Genomic DNA, 22295 nt, shown 5'->3' on the forward strand with positions numbered 1-22295 from the left:
TCAAGATGTCCATCTTACCTAAGGCAATCTATAAATTCAATGCAATACCCATCAAATTACCAGCAACATTCTTCTCAGACCTAGAAAAAACAACACAGGAATTCATATGGAAACACAAATGTCCAAGAATAGCCTGAACAATCCTCAGCAAAAAAAAAAAAACAAAGCAGGTGGTATCACATTACCAGACTTCAAACTTTACTATAAAGCTACAATCATCAAAACAGCTTGGTAGTGGTACAGGAACAGACATATAGATCAATGGAATAGAACTGAGATTCCAGAAGCAAAACCTCAATTTCTCAACCAACTCATCTTCGACAAAGCATCCACCACCTACCATTGGGGAGAGGAGAACCTATTCAGTAAAGGGTGCTGGGAAAACTGGCTAACCACATGCAGAAGATTGAAACAGGACCCCTATCTATCCCCATGCACAAAGGTTAACTCCAAATGATCAGAGACCTAAATGTAAAAGCTCAAACCATAAGATCCTTAGAAAAGGAACGAAATACCCTCATGGAAATCGGAACTAGCATCCAATTCCTGAACAAAACCCGAAACCCACAGCTCATAAGAGAGAAGATAGACAAGTGGGACCTGATTAAACTGACAAGTTTCTGCAAAGCCAAAGATACCATCGAGAGAGCAGGGAGACAGCCTACAGATTGGGAAAAAGTATTTGCCAACTCCAGGTCTGACAAAGGCTTAACATCCTGGATCTACAAGGAACTCAAACGTGCTGAAAAGAACAAAACAAACAACCCCATTATAAAATGGGCAAAAGATATGAACAGACACTTCACAAAGGAAGAAATCCGAGCAGCCAACAGACACATGAAGAAATGTTCAACCTCACTAATCATCAGGGAGATGCAAATCAAAACCACACTGAGATACCACCTAACCCCAGTCAGAATGGCAATTATCAACAAGTCAAAAAATAACAGCTGCTGGAGAGGGTGTGGCGAAAAGGGAACACTTCTACACTGTTGGTGGGAGTGTAAACTAGTGCAACCTCTGTGGAAAGCAGTGTGGTGATTCCTAAAAGCACTAAATACCAACCTCCCATATGACCCCGCAATTCCCCTTCTGGGAATATATCCTGAAGAACACAAATCACTCTATAAAAAAGATACCTGCACACGCATGTTTATCGCAGTGTTGTTCACAATAGCAAGAACCTGGAAACAACCATGCTGCCCGTCAAAAGAGGACTGGATTAAAAAAATGTGGTACATATACACAATGGAATACTATGCAGCCATGAAAAAGAACAAAATCATGAATTTCGCAGCAACCTGGATGGAACTAGAGTCTATAATACTGAGTGTTCTCTCACAGAAACAAAGATCTGAGTATCACATGTTCTCACTCATATAATGGACCTTAAACATCCAATGCAATACTATAAGAAAATGAATGACAGTACTGGGAAACTATGGGGGGGGGGAGATGGGATTAATAGTAGCAAATATCTGTCTGGGAATGGGGAAACACCCCATATTAACAGGGTGCCTGAATGAAACACAATTGTATACCTAACCCTTAACTGTACTCCACAACTTCATAATAAAAAATAAATAAATTAAAAAAAAAAACAAACCTTAGCAACGAAAATTTCAGGGTCACAGATTAAAAGCCCTATTCTCTTGTCTCATTTCTAGAACATCTAAGAAAATAATTTGGAATAAAAGTCAGATATATATGGTTCTAAAGAGACAATGGCTTTAACCAAAATCACTTTAACATTTCATATAACATTCAGACTTCCTTAATCAAAGAAATGCTACATTGAATTAACTATTTACAATACTAAAAAATCATATCTAAAAATATAATAGTAAAAAAAATACATATATAACAGCTTTCAAGTGTCAAAACATGAAGAAACTGGTATAAATGCCATAGCAGAGGCACTGACTTTATCAAAGGATTAGTGGGTAGGGTTTCAACCCAGAATGACTGCTTCCCATGTTGAAACTCCCTTGCATATAGTATGGCCTGTCCCCTGGCCCACTTCCCAGGTTTAGGCTCCAACTCTCTCATCCTTCGTCTTATCCACATTCTTTCGCCCTAGCGCCCTTTCACAACGTGTGAGCCTTTGCCAAAACTCCCACTCCCTCACCAATATTTTTTTTAATAGAGCAATGTAAGGATAAATAAAATCCCTCCTCTTCCATCTGGAATACCCTTAGTTATCCTTCTGCAACCAACTTCGTCCTCACTGATCTTTCCCTGATCACAGCCTTGGGAAGTGAACTCTACCAAATCCAGGCTCATTCAGCCTTGGACTAGAAGCTCCTGCAGGATAGTAATTGTGCATGCACTGAACAGGTGATGAAGAGACAAATAAATACATTAATCAATCAAAAAGAGATTAAGCTTTTCTTTTTGGGAGATACTGAAAAACAGAACAGATCTTTATTAATCAGGAGAGACCGTTGCCAAGGACAAGAAAATGGGATAGTCAGAAAAATTATCTTTGAGTATCTGATCCAATGACCAATACATAGCAAATTAACAAATGTCATTATTTCTTTAATAATACCTACATATATAATACCTATATATTGTCATATAACATGAGCCCTATTTATAGGTGAAAGTATTAAATATTATAGCCACTATTTGATTTTAATAAAGGAATTTAATGGGAAACTAATATATCAAATGCCAAAAATAATAATATTGAATCAACAACTATTTACTACCTACTATTTGCCAGTTACAATCCTAAAGAGCTGTAGATGAAGCAATGAGCAAAACAAAATACTTGTCCTTATGAAATTTACTTTCTAGTTGAAATAAATGGATAATAAATGTACACACGTGTCTGGTGGAACTGCTATGAGGAACAAGAAAACAGGATAAAGGACATAAGAGATGCTAGCAGTAAGAAAGTACCGTGTGTGTGTGTGTGTGTGTGTGTACCCAAAAAATACAGAATTATCTTCTTTTGGAGGGCAGGCCCCTTGTAGTACACTCAGGTCAAACGATCAACCAAAGTTTTATTTGGAAGTTTTGAGAAGGTTGCATCATGATTTGCAGAAGAAACGTCCCAAGTTGTGGCAAACAGGTGACTGGTTCTTCCACGCTGACAATGCACCTGCTCACACCACGCTGAGTGTTCAGCAGTTTTTGACCAAAAACGGCATGACCCCGTGCCCCACCCTTCCAATTCTCGCCCCAAGAGGCTTTTTGTTTCCCCAGATGAAAAAAGTCTTCAAAGGAAAATGTTTTGCTGATGTGGAAGAGCTGAAACCAAAGACAGCAGAAGCACTAAAAGGCATCAAAATTGATGAGTGCAAAAACTGTTTTGAGCAGTGGAAAAAGTCTATCAATAGTTGTGCATCAGACAGAAGGTGACTGAAGTTTAAACATATAATAATGAATGTACAATTTTTATTTTAAAATTCCAGGGTTTTGGGGGTCCTCTCTTGTGTATATATTCAGGATGGCTCCGCTGATCGGGGACATTTGTGTAAAGAGTTGAAAGGTGTGATAGGATAAGTCTCATAGTACCTGGTGAAGGGCATCCCAATCACAGTCTGTAAAGGGGCAGGTTTGAACCACAGAGACCAATTGGGAGCTGCTAGAAGCAATTTAGAAGAGATGATAGTAGCTTTGACCAGGGTTGGGTGGCAGAGATAGTTAAAACTGGTTGGATTCTGAAGACACTTTGAAGGAAGAGCTGAGAAGTTTTGCTGGCAGATTAGAGGTCAAATGAGAGAAAGACGGGCATCAAGGATGACCTCAAGATTTCTGATCAAGCAGCTGGAAGGATGCTACAAGGGAAGGGTACTTCTTAGAGGTAAGGGGTAAATCAGGAGTTTGGGGCATGTTAAACTTGAGATGCCTATTAGATATCCGAGGAGATGGGGTAGTAAGAAGAAAAGACAAGTCTGGAGTGAACTGGGGCATCATCAGCATATAAATGGCATCTAAAGTCAGGAGACTGAATGAGATTACCTGGGAAGTGAGCATAGACAGGAAAGAGATCACTGACCACAGCACTCAGGGCCTACTGAGAGGCTGAGGAGATGAAGAGGAGCCAGCAAAGAAGAGTGAAAAAGAAGAGCTAGTAAGTTTTGGGCTAGTGTTAGGCTAGAAAACAGTATACCTCCCAAACACACAGCACAGCGTAGGCTTCTGGGGGCTTTCCCTCTGTAAACATGTGCATTTGAAGAACTGCTAAGCAAGATCATATCTCTAATTATCAACAATTGAATGGAATGAAAGTTATTTTTAAAGGGTGAGATCCAACCTTTATACAGTAATCAAGAAACTACAAATAAAGACAACAAACTATCATCCATCAAATTGGCCAAGCATTTAAATTCTGATATTATTATAGTTAGGGAGATGACAAAATGGAAAGTCTCTTCTGGAGAACAATGTAAAATTATAAAGTAAAAATAATTTTCTAGGTATCTACATACAAAGTGGTGCTGTTTGTCAAATTTAAAATACAAACATAAGCAAAACCACATACTAAACATGTATGTTAGATGGATTAAAAGGAAAACCCCTTATGCAATTAGTGTCTGCTACCGAGAAGGAGAGGGGGGTGGGCTAAGAACGTGGGTGGGGGAAACTGCTCCTCAGATGTAATGCTTTACTGAGCTTGTTTTTCAAAAAATACAGAGCATTTATGAAAAAAACTTGAAGCAAATATGAGAAAATATTTATAACCATCAACTCTTCTGTGAACATGAGTACATCTGATAAAATTTTTTATACCTTTTAGTACTTAAAATTTTTCCCAGTTTTTTTTAAAGCACAGAAGAGAGTTATATAAAAAAAGACCATTTGCTTAAAACAACTGTTTATTTATACCTACAACGCAAACCTATAAAAAAGCAAAAGGACAGGAATCAATCGTGTTGACACAGTAATAAAATATTTTAGATCTCTAGCACAGTCTGATATAGCACTTGGTAAAACTCTACCTATATGCTATATTTTACCATTTGATAAACACCATGAAGAAACTTTGAGCACATTACCCATAATATAGTAATTTTAAAAAGTAAACTGAAAGAAAAAGGTAAAACTACATTGCTTTACCAGAATATCTAATCCAAAGAGGAAATTAGTCTACCAACTGAGTAATAATCTAAGATCAGCTTCAAATGCTTTTGGAATGAAATGAAAAATACAAAATTGAATGAATAGATATGCAAGTTAATCAGTCAGTGAAAACAATTCATAATAATTAATAGAAATGACAATTAATTCTCCCATATAGATTTAGGATATAAGAAGTGCTTCCTTTAACAATTTAGAAAACTCTACACGTTAGTGAATTTCTATAAGACTCATCTTCTTGAAGAAGTAAAACATGAGTATAAACATAATGCTCTTTATATTTATACATTTGTATTTACACATCAGTGTTTCATATTGTAACCTTTACCTTGTGCCTTTTCTAGTCAGTGAGTAATAGGTATAATTGCTGAAACTCTTACATATTTTTCCTAGCTTGTTACATCTCAATTGCTCTGTGCCACTTAAGATGTAAGTCATTTCTTTAGCATTCTCATACATAAATTCAGGCTAATTCATTTAGCGTGCTACTAATTGTCATTGAAATGAAATACTTTTGCTTTTTTTACTCATATTTTCAATGATGTCTTCATCATTTTCTCTTTGGAAAGTTTCTATAGATCAAACTAATGCATGTTAAGGAAAATACAGCAAGCAGGTAAATGTTTAATTCAGGGAATTTTTAAAAAGCAGTGGTATGCCTTTTTAAAAAAAAACTCTCTTTAGTTGATAAATTCTAAGGTTAAAAAAATGTTCTACAAAAGAATACTTCTATTCTCTGATTAGTTAGAACAGATAGATGAACAGGTTTGTTTTCCCTCAAAATTGGTCAGAGATAAATACTTGTTTGTTGAATAAATGTTTTGTTATTTTGTTTTAAACCAGTTAACTTTTTCAAAATAATACATGTTTTGGAAAAGCAAATGACTGTTTTATTCCCCAAATATTTATGGAGCAGCTAGCTACTAAGCACAAGGCATTGCGCTAAGTGCTGTGGTGAAGCAAACGTAAGGCTGTCAATGATTCTGCTCAGGATGTGCTGAATCATCTCAGCAGGGAGCTAAGGCAAGCATGTAAATAATTGCAAAATAAGACACAGAGGAACTAAATGCTTTCAGAGAGGAAGCTCTAAAATACTACAGGAGTTCAGAGAAGGGAAAAATTGTTTCCTGTAAGTCGTATACAAAGGGAAAATCAGAGAAGGCTTCATGGTGGCAATGGATTTGAGCTAGCTCTGGAAGGAAAGTGAGATTTCCAGTAGGGCAGACTGGGAGCCACGCCTGCGTAAGGATGAGGGCCTAGTTTTAAGAGTAGTGGGGAAGTGTAAAGGTAAAGAACAGATCAATGTCAAGGAAGTTGGAGATTCAGGCATGAGGGTAGGTAAAAGAGAGAATGAGAAGGGCAGAGGCATAGATAGGCAGCAGATTAAAAAGGATTTTGATCAAGGTCAAGTGGTCACACTATTTTGTAGATAAATGGGAACTGATGAAAATCTTTGAGCAGAGAAGTAATATAATCAGACACATGCGTCAGAAAGATTGATTTAACATCAGTGGGATAGATGGATAGGAAGGAGGACAATCTAGAGATGGGAAAACTGATTAGGAGTCTTCCACATTGTACTAATAAGAGGTAACGAAAACAGGAATTAGGCAGTATCAGTGGGAATGGAAAGAAGAGTATGGATGCAAAAAAAATTGTACATTGTAAACAGCATTTATGAAAATATGGTATAAAGCCTTACCTGATTCTTCTGTATCCTGTTCATCTATTAAACCTACTGAGACGCCTAAATCCACACATTTCTTGCTATGTGCCTTGGACTTCATGTGTTTTGTCAGATTTCCTTAAGGGAAAAGAATGTTTACTAAGCTTAAGTAGTATTATTTTACTATTGCATTTGTCAACACTGGCAAATTTCATTCCTATTTCAAGCAAAAGTACAGACTATGGTCATATAAATCCAATTACTAAAATTTGGACAAAAGAAAAAATTGTTATCTATATGCTATAATAGCCTTTTTATTTACTAGTTAATAATTTCTTTCTCAAATCTGCTTCTTTTACTTTGATAATGTCTACTTTTGCCTTATAGCTTCTATTCTGTAGTTCTTATTTATTTCTTAGAAAAATCCATATATACTTAAAGTTCCTTTCAGACTGCACTGTGACCTGAAGTATGAATTCTCCACCAGTTACTACTGCTGTATCTATCTTATAGTAGTTTGTTTCCTCAAGTGCTTTATAGAGGGTTTTCCATGGGGTTCTAAGTACCCTGGATTGTAGAAACTTATATATCAAGGAGTAGCTCAGTCTTCTGAGGACACCAAGCTTCACAAAAACACTGCAAATCACCTTTTTTAAGAAAGCAAAAACAACTCTAAATACTGAGTTTGGTAGGCAGGAGCAAAGGAGTATTTGAGAATAAGCCTTAGAAGACCTCAAGATGTCTAAATCATTGGTCCAAATTTTGGGCTTGCAGCAGTTGAAGCACATGCAAAATTGTTATATTTGTTCAATTCCTTGATAAATGCACTAAGCTTATGAAACTGACCTCACCTGTACAAACCAATTCTCACACTACACAGTACATACTTGTCTGAGCCAAATACACAGCACCCCAGCACTTAGTGCTTAAAAAATTCAAGGTTAAGTGGCTGCCTAGACCAGGTGATGTCTAAAATCCATCAAACCCTGACTTCTTTGACTTTGGAGATAACATTTGGATTTTATCTAGTATTTATGTTACATATACTGAAAAAATAAAAGATGAAACAAATGTGGCAAAATGTTAACAATTATCAAAGGATTATGGCACACTGGTGTTCATTATATAAATTTCAACTAAAGTTTTCACATTAAAAAGTTATAAAAATTATTTAGTCATCATAATGTGGCCAAAGTTTTCACTTGTAAGTCAAAATGTTTTCAGTATAATACCAATATTACAAACCAAATGATAAAATCCACTAATAGTGCCCTTTCAAAATGCTTTTGTCCCCTAGATAGACAGCCATGGCAGGCTATTTACTTTTTAAGAAGTTAATGTATAATTGTAAGTAGATGAATTTGGAAATACAAGTTTTTAGTAAGCCTATTTTCTCATAACTTTACCTATTTACTTACTATTAACCAACTTCCTAAATAACACTGAATAAACAAAAATTTGCATTTTAAATTTGCAAAGTATATATATTGAAATGCAAATATCCTCTAGCAATTTTATAAGCCTTATGTATTAATTTAATAAATTTTCCTATAGATTTAAGAAACAATTATCTACATCCTCTGGGAAGCATAAAAAGGTTTTGTTTCTGGATTTCTATAGCTACTTATTGTCTAGCATTTTGTGATATAAATGGAACTAAGTCTTGTAGAGATGCAAGCTCACTGTATTTTCTGCTGATTTACCTTTAAAGCAAAGTCATGAAAACAAATCAATTAAGATTATTTTGAAAGTGTACTCAGAAAACAAACTCAGAGGACAAATAATGAATTATAGATTCATAAGCATTCCCATCAGAAGCATCAATTTCTAGCTCTACAGATCATTCTTTTGATAATATTTTGCTGTCTTAGCACACATATTCATATAACACACTCTCATATCCCTATTTCCTACTGTTACTAACCAGACACATTCATTAAGAAGTAGATTTGTATTGGCCAGGGTACCAAAGTAAATCAGAATAGGGTAACATCTATAGTCTAGTGGGAAAACAAGTCTCCTATTATTTAGCTGCCTGTAAAAGGTACTGTGAAATCTATTTTACATAGATTCACAAAGAGTAGACTTATGAAAGGAAGTTGATCATAAGGAATGAGAACTGTCATGCCTAGAATAGAGAAACATTAAATTTCTAATATTTTCATCACCAGTCTTCTTAGCTAGGGTAGCCTCCTCCAAATAATATTTATCATATAGTTCACATGACATCTGACAAAATGAAAAATTTAATACAAATTCAGATATGTAGCATAATCGAGAATTTTAAGACATGAAAACTGCTAATAGACAATGTGTATTCTTCAGGGCTTGTTATGCATTGTCCATCATGTAACGAACATTTATCTAAAATCTTGCATGCTGTTTTGAGTTATTTTACTAAGATTAATACTTACTGACTTATAATATTTTCAGACAAGAAATCTCTGAAGTTTAATTTGGTTTTTCACATCTAGGTTGTCCTTCCTTTCTTGTCCTTATTTTGTGAATACAATTAAAAAACTACCCTGATTCCATTCTTCCTTCTATTGAGAAATATTCATTTCACATTATACCTTGATTTTGTATTTGGTAACATCATTCTATATATGGTAATCTTTTATTAGTAATATTTGTCTTTTAAATGTGCTCCTGGTCTCATATTGGAAATTAATTGATGTTTCTTAATCACAGGATCAAAACCAGTGAAAAGGCAATAAATTCAGTTAAAAGACCAAAGCACTTGGCCCTATCAGAGTTCTCATTCAAGACCCAAAAAGTCATTGTGAAACTCACCTTCTGTCTACAGAAGAGTCTACATCAGACCAAAGAACCACAGAATGAGTATCCCTTCCAGACCCTCTGATATCTTGTAACTTTGTGAAAATACTTAAAGCTATCTGAACATTTTGTTTTTCCATTATTCTTGTTTTAAACACTATTGGCATTTAAAGAGATCTAATTTGAAGCTATTTAGTTGTTACATGTTATAACTCTTTTTAAATGCCAAAAAATACTAGCCAAAAAAATAAAAAATTTTGCTAAGTTGATCAATCTTTAAAAGAAAAATTGTGAAGACAACCAATATAATCATAAAGAGCAAATGTTATCTAAAAAAGGATAAAAATAGCAACTATTAAAAATTGATTATTTTTTAAAACAGATACTATTCTTTCAGAAGGATATTTTCATGACTACCTTGCTTTGTTAAACAGAGATTGTTACTTTTTAAAGGGAGATATATGAAATTAAAATCTCAAGTAACAAATTGTTATATGATGATTCATGAACAGCAAGCCGAAATGGAGAAAGGAAACATTTTATAGAAGTGTATCCTATCCATCATATGTAACAGGAAATTTGTTTAGGGTAATATTACTTTAACAACAATAAAGGCATATAATTTAAATAAAAACATGTAAGAAAAACAGAAATATAACTTTAATGAATAGTTCTGAGATTTCTATATAAACATTAAATAGTAGAAATTTTAGACAATTTTTGAAACTAAAAATTAACAGTATTTGAGGACCAATGCATCATGAAAAAAATGACTATGTATACCTAATATCAGATAATAAAACATGAGGGCAATTATTATATAAGTTTACTATGGCTATTATTTTAAATCTTTCTTCTATTTAAAATTTTTTTAGTACCGAAATAAATACATTTATAATCATGAAAATTTCTTTTTGCTTTTTATTCCCAAAGTAAATATTTTTGAAAATGTATACTGTCATCATGCTATGCAACTGTAATTTAGAGAATAAAATTATAAAAGAGCAGTTGCTCCTTTTAAAATGTTGTATTTATATTCTCTCTCTCTCTATATATATATATATATATATTGTGTGTGTGTGTGTGTGTGTGTGTGTAGTTAAAAACTTTTCCCAAAGAGCCTGGAAACACATAAAGAAATAAGACTATAATGCTGACAAGATGTAATTTATTTTAATCTGTTTTAACTACTATCTCTTTGGTCAAAGAATATGCAGAGGTGAGTTTTACCTCTACTACCTCAATGCATATAAAAAGGACCTTGAAGCAATGTACAGCTCATACCTTTAGTCTTAAAGGAGAAGTTACAGTAAGTGCAGTGGTAGGGGCGGACATCTGTATGGGTTCGTATATGTTTCTTTAACATGCTAGGTTTCTTACAACGTATTCCACATTCTTCACAAATGTACTTTCCTCTTCCCCTGCCTCGGACATATACATACTCTTCATTTGATTTATATCTAATTTAAAGGAAAAAAAAACGAATAGGGAGATTGGACACTAAGTCTTCGAGAAAATATTAACAAGTAAAATTCAGCCTAAAAATAAAGCAAGGAAAACTTTTATAATCAGTCAACAAAAATTATATGTACATGAAAGTAACAAAATATTTCAGCTTTTTATATCAACACTTAATATTCTAATATCGAATTCTAATCAAACTTATTCAATATTATGTTTAATTTTTAAAATATTTCCTGTTTCTAAGTAACTGGTTAAGAATTGTCTTATTGCTAAATTCAATGACAACAATTTTGAGTACTGAAATATTGCTGAGCTTCACTGTAACTAACATTGGTTTTTGTAATTTTTTTCCCCATAACAAAATACACAAAGACATTAAATAGACAATGGATTCATCTCTCTAAGAGCAAATTTTCCAAATCTTTCCTTATAGCAAATCAATGTGAAACCTAGGGTTCACTCATTTAATTCTTAGCTGCCTTCTAGTTCCTAAAATGTGTCCTAGTCATCATTTTATTTATCAAAATGAAATTATTTAACATAATGCTAATATATTTTGCCTTGAAGATTCTGTTAATAAGCTGAGAAACCTTGCAACATTGATTATAAAATGGGTACTAAGTCTTCATTCACATAAAGCAAATGTACATTTAAAAAGTAAGTTTAAATGTACATTTAAGAAGTAAAATTTGTACTTGCCCTCCATCAAATATTTTAATTCTTCTTGGTTCACTTTTGATTAAGGAATTTTCTTTATCTTGCTCACTGTTAATTTCAGAGGCATCTTTATTGCTGATTTCAACTACTGTGGACTTTTGATTACCTAATGCTCTCTGAAAGGAAAAAAAAGAGAAACTAATTTAATAAAACTGAAAACACAAGCATGCTAATGTTTCACTGGAAATTAAAACATGGCAGAGTACAGAGCTTATAATAAACTTAATGAAATGCATTTCAAATAGGTTACAGTTTCAAAGCCTATTTGCTTTATCTCCTCTTTTATCATTTATCTATCCAAACCAAAGCAAACTGATTAATCTTGTGCTACTCTGAAATCCCACCACAGTCCACTAACACCACAATATAAAGCCTTTACAAACTCCCACTCTGGTATTTCGTAAGTTTAACAGAAACTTTTAAAAATAGACTATTCTTTCTTCTATTTAATCAACCACTCATACTACAGTTTAAATATATTCCTTTAAAGAATTTATTCTTGAGTTGGAAAAAAACTAGTTATCTCTTTAGTAAAATAGTGTCTCATGTTCCTAAAGAACACCACCAAATCTCCTTCATTTAAAGTGTACTACAAAGGTGAAGCAAAAGTCCCATTTCCAAAATCTTAATTTTCCTTTCTCCCCTCATTTTAAACCATAATTCCTGATATCTTTTCACAAGTTTCCTGAATACTGATAACAGTGAGATACAAGCTGGGTCAAAAGTCAGGTTTTGGCCTGATAACAATTAAATCACTGGAAAAATGAACATAAAAATGATAAGAGGAATATAATAATACCACCTTATGGCTTCATACAAAATGTTAGGCAACCACACCATTAAGAGAATGCTTTTATACTCACTGCACCATTCCATTCTCATGTCTTTGTGAGGCAGGGAGCACAGGTGGAATATATCGCCCAATGAGTAAGGATACTCTTGGGAGTAAGGTTACTTGTCCAAAGTGAAGTACTAACAGCAAAGGCTCAAATTCTAGTCCTTTGGCTGAGTCCAACACTGGGCACAACCTTTTCTATCACGGGCTTCTTTTCTACAAAGCTCCTTTAAAAAATTACATCACCAAGTAGACAACTATTGCACTGAGGTCACTTAATGATAGTAAGTGATGACAAAGTGTGCACATTATGGGTAGGGGGTTTCTGTGTGGCTAGGAAAGTACCTTGAGAGGCCTTGTTCTTACAAAGGCAGACATCAAAAAAAATGCTGCTGGCCTACATTCCCCAAAAGGTGTGTGAAGAGGTATGACTTATCTACCACCGAGGTAAAACTGTAGCCTTCTCTTTTCCTGGTAAACAGATCAGGTTTCCCCATAATTTGGAATATATGCACATATCTTTCCTCATCCCTTTAACAGCAATCCTCTCTTTTACCTTCTATTAAATATTAAATTCTCCTCTATTACTTACTTATTTATTTAAAAGTCAGGGTCTCATTCTGTCGCCCAGGAGTACAGTGGCACAATCATGGCTCACCACAGCCTCGACCTCCTGGGCTCAGGGGATCCTTCTGCCTCAGCCTCCCAAGCAGCTAGGACTACAGGTACACACCATCACACCCAGATAATTTTTGGGTTTTTTTTATGAGAGACGAGATCTTGCTATATTGCCCGGGCTGGTATCATACTCCTGGCCTCAAATGATCCTTCTGTCTCAGCCTCCCAAAGTGCTGAATCACAAGTGTTAGTCGCTGCAAACACACCAAACTCCCCCTTATCTTTTGAGGACTTTCTTCCTATCAAATCCTGCTTCTGATTTTTTTGTCTGAAATATCCTTTTTTTTTTTTTAAGACTCAAGTATCATTACCTTTGGAGTACCTTACCTGAATTAATATCTCCTCCCCTTATTGGCAATGTTAGAGACTTCTCTCTTTCAGAATTATTTTATAATACTGATATTGCAATATTTTCATATTGCTAGGTATGTAAATGTTTACAAACCTGTATTATATGTTTGTGAATCTGTAGAGGCTAAAGATTGGATCTATAATTCTGATTATCCAAAGTCCAATGTGATACCCTTAAATATTTATTCTAATTACTTAAATAATTTTTCCCATTTTATAAACCCAACAATTCTAATGATATTGATTCCACAAATTACCCCAAATTATAGCTTTATGACCTTAAATTACTCTATAATTATTCACCAAATCAAATTAGCAAGTGTGTGAGTTAATTATTTTGTGAAATTTCTCTATAATACTAATGATTCTCAGAGGTACACTGGAAAATAATTGGGACAAGAATGGTAGGGGAGAGTAGTTAGTATACACAAGACAGGTCTGAATGGGTCTTTGCTTATATTTCAAAATGAAACATATCTATCTTTGATTATCCACACCTGCTTCCCTACATTAGCAGGGACAAAGCATAACCATAATTTCCTCAATAAGAAAAACAAAACCTTAATATAAGAGAAAGATCAAAGTAAAACCATGATTATCTGTAACATTAGGCAAAAACTTACACAGTCAACTGAGAGAAAAAAAAAAAGTACTCAGGGTAAGTTATCATGTCCGAAATATCTCAAGATAGAATCACTGAAAGACTCCAAGTAACCCTTATCAGTGTCATTCCCAGGGTAAATACATTACCCTGTCTTTTAAATAAGATACTTAAAGCATTTGTCATTCAAGATTAAAATACTTTCAATCAAAATATTTAAAGGCATCAAGACACATTAAAAGTATTTGCAAAACCATACTTGAAGATAAATTATGTTTCAAGTACCTTGCTTGAGTTGCTTTTCCACTTGCTTGAATAAACCAATAAATCTGATTTGGAATGGGTAGTTATTGCTTGACAATATAGTGATTTTTCAGCGTTCTGTTTTGAATTAAGGAGAGAAAGAGCAACTTTTGTGGGTAAACCAAGTGGATTTGGATTACTGGAGCTTACTGTCCAATCAGTATAAGCTGACGTTTTCTGGTCCCTCTGAGGCAAATGCAGTGACTTCTGTCTTAATAGATAACACCATGTAAAGTTGGTGGTAGTCTTCAGGCTGGGGAAAGCCAGCTGCTGGGTGTCTCCAACATTAAACAATGAAAGAGTAGTGATTGGTTGTTGACTTTGTTCTTGGATGTTCACTTTGTCACCATGAGTTTTAGCTGCTGGAGATTTCCTTTCTTGGTTACTGTCTATACACTTCAAAGGAGAAATCTGAGTATTTTCTGAAGGGACGGCTGAATTTTGAACTGTAAGAGTTAATGAGGTGGGTGACTTGATGTTTTCATACTCTTGCAACTCATTTATAGGTTCAATAACTACTAGCTTTGAGTGTCCTGATGATGAATTATCAGTTGGTAAAACATTTCTCAAATTAACAGCCTCACTATTAACTTCAGGTTGAGAAAAAACATCCTGTTCCAATATCACACCTTCAAGGGGCTCTGTAGTACAAACCTGCCTCACTAAAACAGGTTTCTTCTGTTTGTTAGTTTCATTAGCTCTTGAACTCAGTGGCTCTAAAGGTCTAACATCTGTTGCACAAACAGCTCCACTTTCATCTTTGGCCCGCTTCTGGTGCTTCTCCATGGCAATGTCTAAACTATTTGCTGGGGAAAGCATCCTTTTACTCGAAGCTGAAGATTCTTGTTGGGGAGAAAGTCTACCAATAGACATTTTCTGGTTTATAGGCACGGATTCTGGTAGAGTAGAATTCTGGCCCAACTCTGAAATGACTAGTTCTTTCTCTGGGTTTGGCAAAGCATTCTGGTGATCTTTTTGTAGTTTTGGCACAGAATTTTGTTCTTCATTGATTGGCACTTTATTATGATGAGCCTGGCAAATTGGCTGATTGGATAGGTCTTGGGTAACTAGGATTTGTGGCAGGGATGTGAGTGTGGCAAAGCAATAGGTGGAGACATCACTTTGCAGTTGTATGGGAAGCATAAATGACGATGGCACCTTCTGCCCCTGACTGCTGAGGGGCCTGAGCTCCAGCGGTGGCAGAGGACATGAATTAGACATCGTATCTATCAATTTGGTTGGTAAGGGTGCTGACGTCGCACAAAGATCTGCTCCAACTGAATCTGAAAGAACTTGATTTGGCAAAGAATGTACAGGATTTGAAGAGCAAGACTGGCCTGAAGTGAAAACCTGACAATGCAATTGGTACTTAGGAGCAAAGCAATCCTCATTTTTAGAAGACGCACATAAAACAGAACTTGTATCTGGTTTGTCACCCTGTGTAGACACTTGCAGAGACAGCTGTGTGTTCGGATGGCTAAGGGGTGAGTGAATTTGATGCAACAAATTGATACCACCAAACTGTTGAACAGGGAAGATGTTAGTAGAGACAGAGTTTGACATTTCTGCCCGCGGGTCCTTAGCTTGAGTTTGGGAGTGCAGAGTATTTGCAGGACATTCAGCTAAAGGTGCATTAGTGAGCTGAGTCCCCTGAAATGGCACTGCGTTCACGCTAGGAAGAGCAATATTCTGGAAAGATGTTGGGTTTACAGGAGACGGATGATTATCTGGAGCTATGTTTAAAGATATCTGCCGTACTAGGGGGCCTCTCCTTCTTTCTAAGAGAGGTACATGCCCGGTGACTCCCACGCAAGAAGGGGAAGTAGGAGGCTGCAATTCCACAAGTGGTGTCATCTGGGGTGGTGTCATGCTACCACAGTCGAATGACTTACTTCTGAAATCAGAGACTTCCATTGACGTTTGCGTGCAATTAATCTGTTCTGATGCAGCACGCCTCATTTCCCGGTGACTTCCAGGAACATTCAGTGTATTTGAGCCAGCTGGAATCACAAGAAACTCGGCTTTATTTAGAAAATCGATTTTGGGGGAAGCCTCCGTTTTAGAAATGTCCTCTATGTCTAATGAGGCTGAGAAACTTGAAGTGTGTGACAAACTGCTTTCTCTACTTAGACTCCTGGAGAGAGTGGAATCAAAGCTTGATTCTGTCGAGGAATGCTCTATCTCAGCCAGGCGGAGCCTTTTCTTTTTGGGTGGCAGTTTCTCTGTTGGCAATTTTGACAAAGTTTCACTACGCTGAGGCCAACTGAACTTTTCTGATTTTTCTGGCTCATGGCCCTGGGCTTCCAGATCCCTATCTGGTTCTTCTGTGACCAAAATTTCTGGGACTTGGATATTGTGCTGCCGGACAAGTCTTGACGGCTGTCCTAGTATATGCCGTTCACTTGAAATTTTTCTTGAGTTTTCCTGAAGTTCTCCTCTAAGAGCATCTGACAGTACAAGCTGGTGAGGATGAGACACATCTCGAGAATGGTGACCTTCCTCTTGGGAGAATCCCATTACTTTCAGAGTCCCGGGTTTCCCTATTCTACTCAGCTCCTGGAACGAAACCAGGGGGCCTCTTTCAAAAGGCTCAGCCTTGTCAAAGGAACTGGGTCTGCTCAGTGAGTTGGTATGTTGAATGACGGAAATTCCAGTCCCGTGTCTCTTGAGCTCTGTCTTGTCCTGGGAAGTTGCGCTGATCTGCTGGTCTACGATGGTAGACTGTTTTGGATCCATGGTCTGGTCAGGGCCTCTGGCAACAAGCTGAATCTGGGAGTTCTGCAATTGTAAACTTCTATGTTGCTGGTCATTTGTTAGGGCAACATTATGTTTAGATACGCTGGGAGGAGAGCCAAGAGTATTCTGGAACTGAAGGCCTTCAGAGCTTTTGGAGGAAGTTCCACTTTCACTTTGCTGAAGTTCGTCATCATCTCCAACACTTTTCATCTTCCTCCTTTTTCTTATCTGTGGCGTCTGCTCCCAGACTCCTGTGGACCCGGCGACTCTGTAATGCAGAATCTGAGGTTGTGTACCACTGGGCATGGAGCTATGTTCAGGTTCTCTCATAGCTACCTTTGTTTTTGGTCCATGTAACTCTGAACAGTAAAATTTCTTATGGTTTTCGAAATTTTCTAGTTTCCTGTACCTGTTTCTACATGTTTCACACTCAAACATTGTTCCTCGCCCTTGATGAGACTTCTTTTTTTCTAAATGTGGGCCTTGTGCCAATGCCTTGCTCCTTGTTGATACAGCATCACCAGCAACATGACATCCTTGGTAGCTTTCATCCAAGGACTGTCCAATACCGAGAACATGACTTTCATTTGCTGAAGCGTCTTCTATTGCTGCTTGTCTGACAAGTGTACGGGGATGTCCACTTTGGGGTATAGGAGTGTTAGGTCCTGATACAAAGACATCATCATAGAAAGCGCCAATTTTGTCATCAAATGACTGACTTCCTCTCAGCGGATGAGGAGGAGGTATTATATTTGTAGGTACCGCTGAATAACCTGTGGTTGGCATGGAATTACTTCTTGTAATAGGTAAACAGTCAAGGGAAGGTACGGACAGGAGAAACACTTGTTTTGATTTCTCAGTAGGGGTGAAAGGGGACTTTGGTATATCAGAGCTTGAACTTGTTCTCCGTCCCACTGGTTTTAAATCAAACTGGAAAGAATCTTTAAATATGTAGGATTTGGGGGAATCAATACTTCCTCGTCTGGAGAGAGAGGTTCTCCGAGGTTTTACACTATCCAGTTGCTTGTCATCTACCAAGGCTTCATTGTCTGAGATAAGCTTTGATATCCGTTCCTCAAGTGTTTTTGTTGCCAAGGGTGGGCGCATCTGCCCTGGTAAAAGCAATGTCTTTTCCCCCGTCGGTAAAGCAGAGGGTGCTGATGTATTGATACGAGATACAGACTGTCCATTATTCTTTGCTGAGTCTTGTTCTGTGGTGGGTAACATTCTGGCGAAAGGAGTTGGTGGACTCACTGTTTGATCAGCACTTTCAGAACGTGAAAAGTAACCAGAATCTGTACTTCCTAAACTTCGAGGACTCAGAAGGAGTTTTCCTTGTTGCTCTTGGGAGTAATCAGTAGCCTGTTGCCTTTGCAGTTGGGCGTGTACTGTTCCTACATGGGAGTCTTGCTTTTCTTCCAGCAGACTCATGTCCCCTTTCTTGGAGGACTTCTCATCTGTCTCTATGGGGGACAGATTGGCTGAAAGTGACAGTACATTTGTCACCTGAAGGTCTTTCTGTTTTTGTGAACTAGAAAGCTCTGGCTTGGGATCTATAGCTTTTGGACTGTCAGTTCTTAAGGGGGACACACTGACAGGGTGGACCACAACTTTTGGTAACTCTGTCATAGCTTGTGATTCTGATGATTTGTCCTGTAGTGAAAAGTCACCTGCCATATGGTCTGGATAGCCTGGAGTGGTACTTGATTTTGGAACTTCAGCATTTGATATCCTCTTCATTATGTGCACAGGCTGCAGCTCCATGGCGCCTGGGTCATGCTGTCTCTCATCAGCGGCACCCTCCTCCTCACTCTCCCCACTATCTTCTACATCTGAATGAACACTAAGTGCTTTGGGGGACTCATGGGACAAGAACAAGCCTCCAGCATCAGGCTGCAAGACCAGACCCAGTTTGATAGTATGTGCGTGGGATTTTTTGTGCTTATACAGATTACTTTTAGTCTTAAATGAAAATCCGCAAGTCACACAGGGGTAGGGTCGCTCTCCAGTGTGGGAGCGGATATGCTTTAAAAGCACACTAGGCTTTGCACATGCTCTATTGCAATACTCACAAATATATTTTCCTTGTTTTTTTGGCTTCTGATCTTTCAGAAGAAGATTGCACATTTGCTCTACGCTTTGATTAACAACAGAGGCAACATGAGTTGAATTATAGATTGGTGTGGGGGGCGACTGTGTAGAATTGGCTGAACTTATTGACAAAGGCAAGACAGAATCCATTTGCTGGTTTTGAATAGTAACCTGAGTTCTATTGGAAAGTGAAGTCAAACCTACAGATGATGTCACTGCTATATTATAAACCTGTTCAAGTTTGATGCTCTCTTGATTTTGGAGATTTGTTAGTGATCCCGTGAAAGCCGAACACCCTGGAAACTGATTTTGTTGGCTGGATTTGGAAACCAAGTGTTCATGTTGATTATACGAATGAGGAACGGACTGCACTGCCCCTTGCTCACTTTTCTGAGTAGTAGACACATGCACTGTGTATGAGGTACAAGGAGAAGACTGTGATTCCACAACGAATTCCTGTGAAGTCTCATTTGGGGCATCCATCAAACTGTTTTTTAATTTGGAAGGGGATCGTACAGTTTTATTTGGTCTCAGTTTTTCTGTCTTAATTGCACAAGATGAGCCCCTTTGTGACAAAGTGCTCAGTTCTGGCTCCATTGCTTTCAGTAAGACATCAAATGCGGTATTTGTGTAGGAGGGGGATGAAGTACTACAATGAGAAGAGATACATTCACTGTTGTCAGTCCTGGTTTTACTTGACAATGAGCTTGAGTCACATTTTCCATCAAGGACACTGAATTTGGCGGGGTCAGCGCCTTCTGATCTCCATCTACGCAGTTCAGATGGATGCTGCGGAAACAAGGGCTTCTTTGGGGAGACAGATTCTTCGGATTTTGAGGCTTCAGCAATTATTCCAGGTGTCTCTCCATTGTGTTTGGTAAACTGCTTCCCATTTTTTACAGGAATATAATTCTGTTTCTTGTGAGATTCTGAAGCACTCTGAAGAACAGCAAAAGATGCCTCTTCTGTATTTTGTTTATGTTTTGCCTGAAGAGGATTTCTCAATGGGGATTTTGGTATTTTTTTCAGATGATTCTCAGCTACAATCTTTTTTCGTTTCACACCTTTAAGAGATTCTGAAGTTCCTTTAATGCCAGCCTCTAATATTTCTATAAAAAAAGAAAGAAATCAATTGGTAAGACTGTACATACACCAACTATATTTTTTTTAAAAATGAAGATTACTCTCATAAGAGTGTTATGACAATTGAAGAAAGTGGTTTAAGAAAAACCTATTTTTAATAAAAGTGCATTCTAACTATCTAGAAATTTGAAAAATGTTGACATCAAAATCTATTGAAGCACTCATGCAAAGACCTTAGTGTGCATTCCTAGAATGCTATAATTGTTTTCTTGTGAAACCAAGGTCCTGGAACCAGATCTTTCAAAACTGAACCTGAATTATTCTCCCCTTTTTACTTTCACACTAAAACCATGCCTCACAGAGTTAAAGAAATTGGTGACTAACAAGAATTTGTAAGTTTGTCTTACAGGACAGCAGATAAGGAAACAGCTTATTACAATCCCCTCTACTTTCAGCAAAACTAGCTGACTGGCTAAAGCTGGCTGGACCCAATATGCCTGACTGGAATCTGTGCAGAATAGACTTACTTGCCCAATGAGTGACCTTTTGTTGTCATAACTTAAATTTCTACTGCCTCATACTAACTCCCTTCGAATTTGCACATGCAACCCATGAAGAAGCATGAAGAGACAACTGTGCGTGCTCAAAGGATTTTTATTCCTTTCTGCCTATTACTAACCATCCTGAAACCCTTCCTCTGGAATTTCTCCCTTAAATATACTGTTTTAAAGTTAGTACAGGGAGACCGATTTGAGCCTATCTCCTGTCTCCTTTTTATACATGCCTTGCAATAAACCTTTCTCTGTACAAAAAAAAAAAAAAAAAAAATCCAGTGATTCAGTGTTTGACTTTGTTTCAAATGGGCAAACAAATGCTGTTTGGTTGAGTAACAGAAGACACTCTGTCTACACAATAGTCTGAGAAGACTGGCCAACAAAGACAACTCAACTCTTTAATGCTGAGTATTTTACTTTTTTATCCTTAAGGATCTTTTAAAATAAACTTTTCAGCAAGTTTCTAAATATGCAAAACTGATATTCTCATAAGAAAAAGGGTTACTAATAAAATCATTTTTAGAGCAGACACATCTCAGAATATCATATTACTTAGTACAGTCATGAAGTATTGCTAATATAGCAATTATATCAATAAACAGAACATTATGAAAGTAAAATAATCCACTTATTTGTGGTTTCTCACCAATAAAATTTAAAAGTCATAATGTTTTAATGGCCTTTGATTTAAAAAAATCACTACTTTAACTAAATAAAATATTCAATGGTTGTTTCCTTGTCATTAACGACAGGTAGGGTAAGTAGTTAGGCAGATAGACAGAGATAGAAAGACAAGTGAAAGTTATTGCAGGAGAGAAGAAATGAAATTGCTTTCATTTCTAGCTGTGCTAGAAACAAATCACTAGTGAAGTAACATCAACCACCCACAATCTCTGTCAAGTATTATATTTTTCAGTAATAATTAGTTGCCAGAATTTAGTTTCATTTTCATTTGTAGAATCTTGGGAAATACACACAAAAATTATTCAACCTTATATTGCTTTATTTGTAGAAGGGCCACATTTTCCATTATTTGCAAACAGCTGTTGCAATGTACATATTCAAATTCATTTTAGACCAAAATGTCTACACTGTAATAACTACTTATTGAGGATAAAATTACATAAAATTTTAGTCATTTTGTGATATGTTTATATGCTTTCTGTAATTGTTCAACGAAAAAATACATACGATTCCACTAAAGATACATTCAACTACCATAATCAGAAAAAAATGAGAGGATCTCATAAGTAAAATATTTAAGCTACACAATAATAGTATTGTTAACTTTTACAAAATGATGTTCAGCCAATCTTTTTTTAATCCTCAGTCCACTTACTTATGCAA

At 36.4% G+C, this 22295-nt stretch overlaps 1 protein-coding gene across 1 annotated transcript in view; it reads right to left on the reverse strand.

Annotated features, from left to right (window-relative positions):
• Window positions 1-22295, reverse strand: part of HIVEP1 (human immunodeficiency virus type I enhancer binding protein 1) — a 158157-nt gene that overhangs the window by 23953 nt on the left and 111909 nt on the right. The window contains exons 4-7 of the mRNA XM_008052264.2: window positions 14467-20420; window positions 11699-11832; window positions 10820-10995; window positions 6794-6895 (exon numbers count right to left, since the gene is read on the reverse strand). Coding sequence (XP_008050455.1) covers window positions 6794-6895; window positions 10820-10995; window positions 11699-11832; window positions 14467-20420 — 6366 coding nt within the window. The remainder of the gene's footprint in view (window positions 1-6793; window positions 6896-10819; window positions 10996-11698; window positions 11833-14466; window positions 20421-22295) is intronic.

Source organism: Carlito syrichta, unplaced genomic scaffold (assembly GCF_000164805.1).
Source record: "Carlito syrichta isolate Samal-C Ts95f unplaced genomic scaffold, Tarsius_syrichta-2.0.1 Scaffold270142, whole genome shotgun sequence".
Taxonomy (NCBI): Eukaryota; Metazoa; Chordata; class Mammalia; order Primates; family Tarsiidae; genus Carlito; species Carlito syrichta.